The 13,412-nt window shown below is 41.7% G+C and overlaps 1 protein-coding gene across 1 annotated transcript; it reads right to left on the bottom strand.

Annotated features, from left to right (window-relative positions):
• Nucleotides 1–501: 501 nt before the first annotated feature.
• Nucleotides 502–1,083, bottom strand: LOC145098029 (uncharacterized). The gene has a single exon (XM_079035713.1). The coding sequence runs from the start codon at nt 1,081–1,083 to the stop codon at nt 502–504; it is 582 nt and encodes a 193-aa protein (XP_078891839.1).
• Between the last annotated feature and the right edge of the window lie 12,329 nt (nt 1,084–13,412).

Genomic DNA, 13,412 nt, shown 5'->3' with positions numbered 1-13,412 from the left:
ATAGCACCATCGGTATCTCCTCGGTCCAATTTCCTTTCGCCTCCCCTAACCGTTTCTTGATCCCATTTACAATGGTTTGGTTGGACACTTCTGTCTGCCCATTTTCCCTTGGATGCGCTACCGACGTGAATCGTTGGTTGATTCCTTTGCTGGTGCACCACTATCTGAACGAGTTCTCATTGAATTGTAGCCTGTTGTCGGTGACAAGCGTCCTAGGTGTGTCAAATCTAGTCATATGTTTTTCCACACAAATTTGATCATTTGTCTCCTAGATATGCATGCTAGTGGTTCCGCCTCAATCCATTTCGTGAAGTAATCCACCGCAACCACCATATATTTTAGCTTTCCTGGTGCCTCCGGGAATGGTTCTACAATGTCTACCCCCCACTAGTAGAACGTCCAGGGACTAGATATATTGGACAGGGGTGCCGGAGGGTTTGCTTGGACCGGGGAAAATGTCTGGCATTCCCCACACTTCCTTGTTAGCTCTGCCGCGTCCTGCTATGCGGTGGGCCAATAGATCCCCATCCGGAGCACTTTTCCTGTTAAGGCGCGTGCGCCCTCGTGTGCGCCTACCTGGCCCGCATGCGCTTCCCAGAGTGCTTCTTTCCCCTTGGCTTCGTCCACGCACCTTAGCCATGATGTCGTGAATCCTTTCTGATATAGTTCTCCGTTTATTAGCGCGTATGAAGGTGTCTTTATGCGCACCTTTTTGGCCTCATCATGATTATCCGGCAGAACGCCTTGTTGTAGATATTCGAACAACGGGGTCATCCATGTGGGCCCGTATGTTGTAATGGTGCTTAGTTGTCGTTCCTCTATGCTTCTTTTTTTGAGCACTTCAACCCGAACTTTCTTTGACAAGTGATCAAAGCATGTTGATGCTAGCTTGCTTAAGGCGTCCGCCCTCCTGTTCTCCCTTCTAGGTATCTGATTGATCGTGAACTCCTTGAAAGACCTAGTGAGTTTCTGCACTATCTTGACATACTTCTCCATCCTTTGATCCCTTGTCTCAAAGCTCCCGTTAATCAGATTGGTGGCAAGTCTTGAATCCGTCAGCACCGCTACAACCTCTGCCCCCATTTGTTTGGCCAGGCGTAGCCCAGCAAGCAAGGCTTCATATGCCACATCATTGTTCAAGGTGTGGAAGTCGAAGTGGATGGCGTAGGTGATCTATTCTCCTTCCGGGCTAGTCAAGATTAGGCCTGCCCCTGAGCCTTCTCTGCTGGATGCCCCATCGGTGTATAACATCCAGCTCCGATTGTTTTCTGGGATTTTCTTCACTACTAGGATCCCCTCTTTGGTTATATCTCCCCTGCCGGGGATTTCAAACAGGAAGTCTGCCAACACTTGCCGTTTGATGCTCGTCCTCGGGCGATAACTGATGTCGTGTTCACCTAACTCAATTGCCCACTTCGCGAGCCGACTTGTTGTTTTTGGCTTGAGTAGTTGCTGTTTGATCGGGCAGTTCGTCTGGACTTTGATCTAGTGTGTCTGGAAGTAACATCTCATCCGCCGAGCAACATAAATGAGCACATGCACCATTTTTGTAACGCCCGTAGATCCGGGCTAGTCAATTTTGAGATAATAGGGGTCGAAAACGAATTTTCGACAAAAGATTATTTAGAATAAATAATCTTAACCAAGTTATAGAATATGTCTCAAGGGTTTCTATAACATCCCAAAAATACAGTCTGAAAATTTCGTTTTAAAAATAGTAATAAAACCATATTCATCAATCGTCATATAAGAATCATAAAGAATGTATCTCAAAATATCTTAACAACTATCAAATATATCAGAGTATAAACATCCCAGGCTGAACAAATGGTGTATGCACTGCAATCTTCCCGAGCTCCTCTTTTGAAAACTGAGTACCTAAAACCAAAACTGAAAACCGTAAGCACGAAGCTTAGTGAGCTCCCCCAAACTACCACATACCATACAATAACATATAAAGCATCTACTGGGCCTTGCCCACTGCATCGGACCGAAGTCCGGAAACTAACCAGGGCCTTGCCCTCTGCATCGGACCGAAGTCCGGAAACTGCATCAGACCGGAGTCCGGAACTAACCAGGGCCTTGCCCTCTGCATCGGACCGAAGTCCGAAACTAACTGCATCGGACCGGAATCCGGAACTAACCAGGGCCTTGCCCTCTGCATCGGACCGAAGTCCGGAACTAGCTGCATCGGACCGAAGTCCGGAACTGATTGGGACCTTGTCCCCTGCATCGGACCGAAGTCCGGAACTGGCTGAACATAACATAGCATAAACATATCAACTAGCATGAATACATATATTGCATACTGCATCGGAACAGAGTCCGGAACACATAACACAAAACATGCTTGAATCACAAAGACATCAAGCACTCTAACTACTGCATCAGACCGAGGTCCGGAACTAACTGAACATAGCATAACATAATCATAGCATATAATATAAACACATATACTGCATACTGCATCAGACCATAGTCCAGAACACATAACTCATACCATGTCTGTATCACAAAGACACCAAGCATACTGAACTACTGCATCAGACTGAAGTCCGGAACTACTGCTAATTAAACGGGCCGACATTGTGGCCGTAGACCCGTTCCTACTGGAAGGAAACTCACCTCACACTGCTGAAGTCCCATAGACACATTCCCACGCTGCTGAAGTCCCGCAGACTCAACCCCAACTGCTAGATGACAGATTCCCGAACCGTCAACACCAAAATAACACCCAATTAATAATTGGGTTCTAACACATAACTATAAATACATACTTTGGGTAATTACTACATTACCCCTAGCTTGGCTTACCCAAGCCTAAGGCCCAATCCATAGTCCCAAAGTCAACTAGGGATCAAAGCCCAACATATGGCCTAATTTTCCAAATTGGGCCCAAACCTCTACATGGACATCCCTTAAGGCCCAATAGATCAGTCCAGTCCAACATGTATCATTCTAGGGCCCAATATCATACAACCATCTAGGCCCCAACTATGGCCCATCTATGGCCCAATTTTCCAAATTGGGCTTCATCATTCATATGGACCTTACCCTAAAGCCCAACTAATTACTCTAGCCCATTTGATTATTCTCGGATGGCCCAACACAAAGCCCAAGTGAAATTAGGGTTTCACATCAAATGATAACTAGGGTTAAGTGTTTCTTACTTAACCCACTAAGGACTTAACACACTAGGGACTTAATCCATTAAGGACTTAATCCATTAAGTCCATTATTGCTTACATTAATTCCTGCCAATGATTATTATTTAATATTCACTTATTAAATAGTTCTCGTGTGCTGATAATCTCTCAAATATTAGTATTTTCTCAATTAGCTCATTAAGGACTTAGTCCATTAAGTTCTTTACTCTACTAGATAAATGAGATGGAGTGATTGGGCTTAATACATAATCTCATCTCAATGGCCCAAAAGTGGGTCTAATAAGTCTAAGGCCCAATACTCATAATTAGGGTTTTCCACCCAAACATGGCCCAATAGGCCCAAAACCAATCTCTAAGCCCATTAGGGTTTGCTAGCGGGGCACCACCCACTACCACCTCAGGTAGTGGTGGTCCATGGCGGCTCACGGCGGCGGCCACCACCCTAAGGTGGTGGTTTTCCATTTCTTTTTATTATTCAATTTGATAATTACAATTATAGGGCTTTAATCCAAATACACACACTCACTAACACACACACTAACTAATACACACACACCCAACCACACCATGGTGGCCGGCGGTGGCGCTTGGTGGCAGCCACCACCTCACGGTGGTGGCGGTGGCTTTCTTGATCTATCCAGCCAACAACCCAAATCATACATCACTGAAATAACTCACACACGCCCTAACTGATTACAAAACAACTCCAGCCACCCACCTAGTGGCACGTGGCGAAGGCAGAACCCCCGGAGAGGCGGCATCAGCTTTGTTATCAGCGGCAACCACCATGGCCGGCTGCCATGGTGGTTCTTCACGACCTCCATCGACAGAACCCATTCACACCCCGACATGGGATGAGATACGAATGCATACAACACAACGCAAGTACCCAATCACGGAGACAAGCGACTGACGAAAGGTATTGACGATGAGGCAGCCGCCCGGAGCGGCGACATCAGCCAGTGAAAAGGTATCGTCGGCTGAAACAGAGAAGGAAGAAGAATTGCAGGCTTGCGTCGTTACCGGAGGAGATGGAGGCACAACGGCCCCAACGTCGACCTTGACTCACGCATTCGTCGGCAGCAGGTTTATAGTGGTAGTCTCGGCGCCAGAAGTCTGAGAAGGAGGGTGACAGCCGGTGATGGGAGGCTTGAGGTTGGGAGAGATAACGGCTGGGGAGTCACAAGGTGGCGGCTGCTAAGGATTAGGTTTAGGGTTTCGCTTGGGTTATATCTTCATACACGGAAGGAAATGACGGGACTTCACCCGTGTTCTTTCTTCAAACTTGTAATATTTTAACAAGTTTAGTCCCCCTCAACAGATTCATTTTCAAACAAAGTCCTTAATTTACCAATTCAACCCTACCCTCTGAAATTCCTTTCAAATCAAGCCCAAAACTTACACTCTAGCCCCCGACCCCATAAAATCTTCTCAACTTAAATCCAAAACATACCAAACAGACCCTGACCTCCGTAATCCTTTTCAATTTAATCTCGAACATACTCTTTTAAACCCTGACTTCCAAAATTCTTCACAAATTATTCCGGGACTCACATTTAGTAATTTTATTTAAATAAACGGGGCGTTACAACTCTCCCCCGCTTAAATTAGATTTCGTCCTCGAAATCACTCCTTACATGCCAACTACTCATGTAACTTGGCCATAACCCTGGGCACACCCTAGCCTCCTCAAGGCAGCTGTGACCAATCGTCACGAATCCCTAACATCTGCAGGCGAACTAATTCCTCGCAACAAGATCACATGTACTCTGCCTGACGTTTGCTATCTCTAGATGATCTGAATCCCTAACAGACCACTCATACTGAATCATTATAGCTGAACCCCGCGGTGGGTGACTAAGAATTACTCCGCAATCTCTTACGCTTATCATACATGAGATCCTCAATTACCATCACTGATGGAGACCCAAAACTGTCTGAATCCCTGATCTGCCTGAAAACACTGAACTGCCTGAAACACTAAACTGCCTGAACACTGAACTGCCCGAACACTAAACTGCCTGAACACTGAACTGCCTGAAACACTAAACTGCCTGAACACTGAACTGCCTGAAACACTGAACTGTCTAAACTATATGCTGCCACATGGCTGCTTCCCATCATCTACCGAGACCTACCTGGTCTCAATTTTCCGCCAATCATCTGAAATATCGGGTTCCAGCCTAACTGCAGAGCCAAAGGACTCCCTACTTAGCTGCCTCGCACGACTTCTGGACGAAATCCTTCTATGGATCTAGCTGCTACTAGTTATCCTGACACTGTGGCCCTAACGGCCTTCTGCTCTAACTGATTGGTTCCATGCGTCGAATCCTGATGTCACCAAACCCAAAGCTAAACGCGATTGCTACATCACCAATTGTAGCCTTATGTCATAAATGACCTTAAGCAGTCCGCTGCTTCCTTGCTCTCATCTCTATAGTGGTTCTTCTACAATCTTATCACTGGCTTAACCAGGTCTCATCCGTCCAGGAAATTCCGAAATCCAATCCGTGGATTTCCATTTTCTCACTGCTACACCCGATCTGGTGGGTACTACTATTCTTTCTGCATCCTAACAACGCACTCATGCTAACTACCAACCTAGTGAAGGCTGCGGCTACACCCACAGACTCACCTCACTCTAGTACTATCTGCTAATCTTGTGAATGCTACGACTACACCCGCAGACTTACAACACTCTAATATTATCTGACTGCTAGTGAATGCTACGGCTACACCCGCAGACTTACAACACTCTGATACTATCTGACTGCTAGTGAATGCTACGACTATACCCGCAGACTTACAACACTCTGATGCTATCTGACTGCTAGTGAATGCTACGGCTACACCTGCAGACTTACAACACTCTAATACTGGATCGAACATGCGCTTGCCCCGCACTCAACTGAACTCGTGTCCTGAATGGAATCCCAAACCTGATTCCCTAAGGCTTGCTAGTAACATCACGAGAACGCGATCTCCTTATTGGCAAGCTTTTCCGAACTTCCATCTCACACTATCCTCAAACCATACAACCGCTTGGGCTATCTTCCTTCCCAATAAGGATGAAAAACTTATCCTAGTCTCAAAACTGCCTCGCTTCTGAATCCTTGGGTGATTCTCCCCCACTTTGATTCAGCTAATGCCCTATAGCACATAAAACTGGAAGAATTCCCAATCCTTCTCACCACCCATGACCAATCTGCTAGAAACCACACTTTACCATTGCTAGTGTTTCAACACTAGCTAGTCCCAAAGATCACACAACTCTAAAAATCCGAATAAATCTCCGGTAATAACCCGCTAGACCTAGGAAGCTCCGAATCTCAGTTGGAGACCTTGAAATTCTCCTCTGCATCACGACCTCTATCTTGGCCGGATCGACTAGAATATCCTTCTGATTGACAAGGTGCCCAAGAAATTGCGCCCTGTGCAACCAGAACTCACAATTAGAGAACCCTGCGAAAATTCTCTCCCTCCTCAAAGTCTCTAGCACCTCCTGCAGGTGCTTCTCGTGCCGCTCCTCAGTTTTGGAATAAACCAAGATGACGTTGTACTTTCCCAATCCCATAATTTGGGGAATTGCTCTATCACTATTCACTAATGCTTCTTGGCATTCAATTGGCATATGACATCTCTTGAAAATGCAATTGGCATGCAAGGTGCCCAAGAAAAACGGTCTTTTCTGGCCGTAAAAATGGGGATGTCACAATTTTCTCTAGAGTAGGGTAGTTGAGTTCGGGACCTTGTAACGCTCGGCTGACAAAGTACACTGTTTTCTACTCTCCTTCCCTTTCTACAACCAACACAGATGATATGGATTTGTTTGAGGTCGAAAGGTATACTTGCAGTGTCTCGCCTGGAATGGGGCTGGCCAATGTGGGCAACTAGTGCAGGGCTTCTTTGATCTTCTGAAATGCCGTTTCTGCCGTCGCTATCCACTGAAAGTTTATTTTCTCAATACAACCCTTTAACATGTGGAAGAGCGGCATAGCCTTATCAGCTGATTTTGAGATGAATCTACTAAGCGCTGTGAGTTTCCCATTCAGGCCTTGCACATCCCTCATTGTGTTTGGGGGTGGGGTCTCCATGAATTCATCCACTTTGATTGGGCTGGGTTGTATGCCTTGTCGGGTAACGTAGTATCCCAGGAACTGCCCTTCTTCCACCCCAAAGGTACACTTGCCTAGATTCAGCTTCATCTTGACTCGTTCAAATGTTCTGAAAGTTTCTTCAACATCTTGTAGCATCTCCGCTTCGTCTGGGCTTTTGATCACCATGTCGTCAACGTACACCTCAATGTTTCTTCCGATTTGGTTAGAGAATATCGAGTCAACCAACTGCTGATATGTTGCTCCCACATTCTTTAATCTAAACGGAATTTTGGCATAGCAGAAGGGGCCATGGTCAGTGTAGAAATCCATCTTTTCCTCATCCTCTTTGCTCGTTAGAATTTGATGGTAACCTTTGTATGCATCTAGGAAACACTTTAGCTTAAAACCTTGCAGCGATTCCGCCTTGTGGTCAATCTCTGGAAGGGGATAGCAGTCCTTAGGGCATGCCTTGTTTAGATCAGAGTAGTCGATGCACATGTGCCATGACCCGTCATGTTTCCGTACCATAACGAGATTGGCAATCCAGGTTGGGAAGACTGTTTCTCTCAGGATCTGCGCATGTGTTAGCTTAGCTACTTCTGCATTGATCGCCCTATTGCGCCCCCACCCCTTGGACTCTCTTCTTCTATTTAATCTCCTTTCTTCCTGGCTTGATCATGCGTTTATGCTCTATGACTTTCCTATCAACGCCAACCATGTCTGTGGGGGTTCGTGCAGACACATGTTGGTATTGTCTGAGTAGGTCGATGAGCGCTTGCCTGGTGCGCTTTGGGAGGCTGCGGCCAATGTTGATCGGCTGGTAGGGGTATTCTTCGTTGATCACATCCTTCCCGTTTGCTGATTCAGCTCGTGGTTTCTTGGTTTCCATTGTCATCTCCGCCGGCTGCATGACCGTAAAGCATTGCAACTCTTTTGGTGGCATAGAAAGAATCGTAGCTAGGCCGTCGGTAGTGTTGAATTTCATGATCCCGTGCATTGTTGATGGGATCGCTCCCAGTTTAAGCAAGGCTGGTCTCCCCAGGATGATGTTGTGCTCTGCTGATGTCACACCCTAAAACCAAGAACGACGGAAACGTTCTGGGGCGGAGGACGTCATGTACAGTATCACAACTATGAAAAGTAGTAAACAAGCAACAACATCATCCATTGCATTAATAATATAATTTTAATACAAGTGTGTTCTGTCAAATTATAATAGACACTAAAGAATAAATCAAAATGAAAGATGCGTCTTGAACGAGCACCATCTTCCCTGAACCTTGCATCGGTACCTGTCTATGGTTGACCTGAGGATACAAGTTATTTTGAAAGAGAGTATCAGCTTTAAAGCTGGTGAGATCATAAGTATTTTAGTGTCTTAATTTGTAAGTAAGTATTTGTATGTATTGTTGGATTAGTGTCTAAGTCCATAACTATTTTGGTATGTACTTGACCCAATGGTGCATGGTCCTTTTGGGTTGCCTTCACCAAAGCAACTTGATTAGAGAAATAAATAGAGAGAGAGGTTATTATGATTTATTAATATGTTATAAGAATAATATATTAAAGGAGAAATCATATTTTTTTAATTAATATTGGTCAATAATTAATTAAGAATTAATTTTGTGATCAAGTGTAATTAATTAAACTAGAGGGGCTGAATTGTAATTATGTGATAGTTACAAAATAAGGTAAGGATTATCTTATATATATGGTGAACGAATTTGAGGTGTAAATCCCTTAGAATTTGACTAGGATAAGGATTTCTAGGACTTATCTTATGGTTGCTTGGTGGACAAGCAACTAGATAAGGATAAGGACTAAAACCCTAATCTTTACACCTATATAAACCCCTTAAGGCATAGGAATTCGGCTAACCCTTCCCAAGAGGTCCTAAGGACGAATTCTAACACCTCTCCTCTCTCCTTATACATTCTCCATTTGCTCTTGGTGTTTGTAAGCCATTAGAGGAGTGACACTTGTGACTCTCAGCTTTCCAAGGTCAATTCAAGGAGGAATTGGATTGTTATTGCTATATAACAATCAAGGTATGTTCTTAAACCTAATTACATGTGAATTCTGATTTCCATATGCTAGAATTAGGGTATATAGTCTTGGATTCAAAGTATGTACAATAGAGAAACCTAGATCCAAGCTTTAGGGTTTGTATGAGCACATAGGATGTCTTATGACCAAAACCCATCAGTGGTATCAGAGCCTTGATTGGTTTCTATTGTATTGATGCTTGTTGTAACTGAAAAAATTCGATGTTTTGCATTCTGGAGGCTGGACTCGCCGAGTCCATGGTTGAACTCGCCGAGTCCAAGGTGACTCGACGAGTCCAAGGCTGACTCGACGAGTCAACTCGTCAGAAGGAGGGTACTTCGGGATTTCTTGCTGTTTTTGCTTATGGATAGTTACCTTATCATGTTAGATCATTATTAATCCGATTATATGATATATTTGACTAAAATTTTGATCTAATTGAAGATATTTATCAATTAATAAGATAATTGTTTCCTTATAAGATAATTGATTAATTATTTTGAGTAAATTGATAAATTGTTTTGCAAGAAATCATTAAATAAATCAAATATGAATAATTATGTGATAAAATGTTAATTTGAATTATTTGTTATTTGATCCTTGATGCTATGAAAAGTTTCATATTTTGCCCTTTAAGTTTTATAGTTTAAATTTGAACCCCAAAAGTTTGTTGTTTTGAAATTTAAATAGTTGAAACCCTAATGTTTTGAAAAAGGTTTCAAAACTTGCCCTCAAGTTTTGGAATTTAAATTTTGATTAAATGGTTTAATTTTGATGTATATTTAAATTCTAAACCCTAATGTGTTGAAATGTTTCAAAACTTGCCCACAAGTTTTGGAATTTAAAAGTTGATTAAAAGTTTAATTAGGAATGTTAAATTCTAAAACCCTAGTATTGTTTTGAAAAAAGTTCAAATCACACCCTTATGGTTTTGTTAATTAATTAAGGTGTATAATTAAAAGAAGTTTAATAAATCCATAAAAGTTTAGGTTTACAATTTAATTGAATTAAAGGTATAATTGTTAAATTTAACCACATGGTATTTTAAAAGTGTTAAAATACACCCTATACTATATATAACATTAAAGGTCTAACATTATATATATGTATGAGTAAAAGTCAGTCTTACCGTTAGTAGGCCTCATTCACGAAGCTGGTCTATAAGGGGTGTTTAAGGAAATTGCCTATAAAATGGCGATTGAATGGGTATCCACTCTTACCCACCGCACTCTTGACTAGTGGAGAGTCGTTAGCCGAACGGGTAGGATAGGACGAAACCTTCCATTATAAGTATAATGAAGTATAAAAGTAACTAAATGTTTTCATATAATTCCCAATCTTAGTTACTTAGGCAAAAGTGAATTGATGCAATTCCATGAAATTACACTTTGTGCCCTTGCGAAGACGTTAGTGGAGCGTGTGTGGTTAACCGGCACACTAAATGGGTCTAAGCAAAGGTAGCAAAGGGTGACTCAATGTTTGTCATAGTTCGGTGGAGCGTGTGTGGTTTACCGGCACATCGAATAGGCGACCGTAACATGTGAGGGCACCATGTAAGTTTGCATGGTTATTCACACCCACTTTGTGATCCTCGGCATCCCAGTCACAAACAAGAGGGGCATATCGAGATTTAAACATGCCATTGAAAGTTCAATGAATCTCAAAGGATCTAGGAGTTTTCATAGATTTAAAACTTAAATTTATTTTTCGTTTTTCGTTTTTCGTGGTGGAAATTAGTGAATCGTCATTCACTTACCTTCAAATATTCTGCAATTAGGGTTACGGCATCCCTCTCCCGAGTTGTAGAATATTGTGTTGGGTCCTAGCCTTAGTATCTCATTTGGGTGATTTACTAAGGACTCAATCTAACAACTAACTTGAATTTGTTTTTCTCCCGTTTTGTAGATGTCAAAGTTCGACAACTATGGTCTTCCCAAATCCCGTGGAACAAGCATTCCACGTGAAGATGATATTCCACGATTTAATCGAGGAACGAGAAATCATGCTTCACTTCCTCCTCCTCCTCCTATTGTTCTCCCCAACCCACAAGATCGAAGAATTGAAAGGTTCAATATCACTAAAGCCCTATTGGAAATGAAACATGAAGATGGTAAACCCGTGTGTGCCCACATTCTAGGAATGAAATCACACATTGATAGGTTGATAATGTTGGGTGTGTCATTCCCAGATGAGTTGGCTGTGAATTGGGTTTTGCAGTCACTTCCTGAATCATATAATGAGTTCAATAGAAAGTATTATATGATGGATCATGACGACAACCTCATTGACCTAACTTACATGCTCATTGCTGCTGAATCAGAAATGATTTGGCGAAGCAATGGAGCGTATTTGTTGGAAAAGTCAACCGACCATACTTCTGAGGACGTTCTAGGAGAACCGACCTGCGTTTGCTGCCAAAAGAAAGGGCGTTGGATACAAGTCTGCCCAAAGAGCCTGAAGAGTCCAGAAGATGGGAAAGTCAAAGAGTATGGCTGTGCTTCAGGTAAAATCCACTATCTAACTCCATTAAGTTCCTATTCATTGATACATAATGTGATAAGATTGCATTTGAATGTTTTACAGGATTGGTGAAAAGAAAGGAAGCTTGGTGAAAGAACAAGATGAATCTAATCACAATGAATGGATCTTGATCGCATGGACTTGAAGATTAGATTTTGAACTTAGATAGTTATGATAGAGTTGTTAGAAATTTTCTTTTGAAATACATAGTTTTCAATGGATTTTGCATTATAAGGACAAATGTTTTCCGCTGCTTTTATAAATAAAATAAATTTTCGTTTGACTTATTTATTTATTTATTTCCTTGCAATGAAATCGTTATCAAAATTGGTGTTTGCATATTTCTACAACAAATGGATATGATTCTTATTTATGGTGTTTATGGAAAAGTCGAGAATTTACCAAATAGGGAGAGTTTCTCATCGCCCAAAGTTTCAATTAGACAGAAATTTGGAATCACGCAACTTGGTTGCACGATGAATGAGAAACTTCATATTTGGAAATTAGACAAATTCATTGACAAAGTGTCAAGTGAAGGACTAAGAGATCGAGCACACAATGTTGCGTGTTGATCAAGACCACCATAAGAGTAACAATGATATTCGTCATGATTTACTAAAGGTTTAGTAAATATGATTATACTTACAAGATTAAGTGTAATTCTGAATTGATTAAAGGGTTTACATCAATAGCAGAACGAATAAGAAGAATCAAGTAGGCAGAAAGATAAAAGTTTCTCCATTCTAAGAAGATGGGAGAGTACCTTTTATGCTTTATGATAGGTCTTAATGATTAAGAACCATACCTCAATTGATCCTCTAAGTGAGTCTTAGTACAATTGTATGTCTAAGAAGAGGAATCAAGAATTGAAGAAATGGTTAAATCAATAAGTCAATCATACTTCATTCCAATAACAAATCTTAAAGTTAAGATTGTGACATCGAGTGAAAGGTATTAAGAAGGTTTGTAACTTTCATTAAATGTGGAAAGTTGTGATGTCTTGGATAAGACAAAGACCAACTAGGACCAATTTATGAAGTGTTTTGATAAATACTACACTAACTCTTGAATATTTGTTTGTCAAGAAATGTTTATTGACAAGAGAATCTTATATGTCAAGGAGTCAGTGGGAGTCTTAATGGTCTTGAAAGGGTTCAAGAACAAATCGAATAAACCATATCGATCATCACTAGCACACGAGTTGAGGTTTACAACCTATCGTGTTGATATTATTTTGATTCTGTGCCAATCCAATCGAGTTAATTATGCATGTGAGTTCTATGAGTACTCATTTTGAACGCATAAAAGGCAAATCACCTTAATCAATGAAAGGTACATTGATAGGAAAGGGTGAGTTGCTTAACTACTTGGAAGACATGGTGGGCAGCTGTGCTACCATAAAGGCAAGAAATCGAGATCAAGAAAGTTCGATCCATAAGAGTTTGAATTTGTCGTAAACCTTGGTTTTGACAAATTCACATGGATAGGAACAAATACACTGTTTAAATCTAAGTGTCATAAGATTTACTCCTTCATGAAAATGATTGTGAGAAAATGCTTTCACTAAGAAAGATTTTAAGAA

Source organism: Lactuca serriola, chromosome 4 (assembly GCF_051521515.1).
Source record: "Lactuca serriola cultivar US96UC23 chromosome 4, Lser_US96UC23_V15, whole genome shotgun sequence".
NCBI lineage: Eukaryota > Viridiplantae > Streptophyta > Magnoliopsida > Asterales > Asteraceae > Lactuca > Lactuca serriola.
This window is presented reverse-complemented; position numbering and strand designations above follow the sequence as displayed.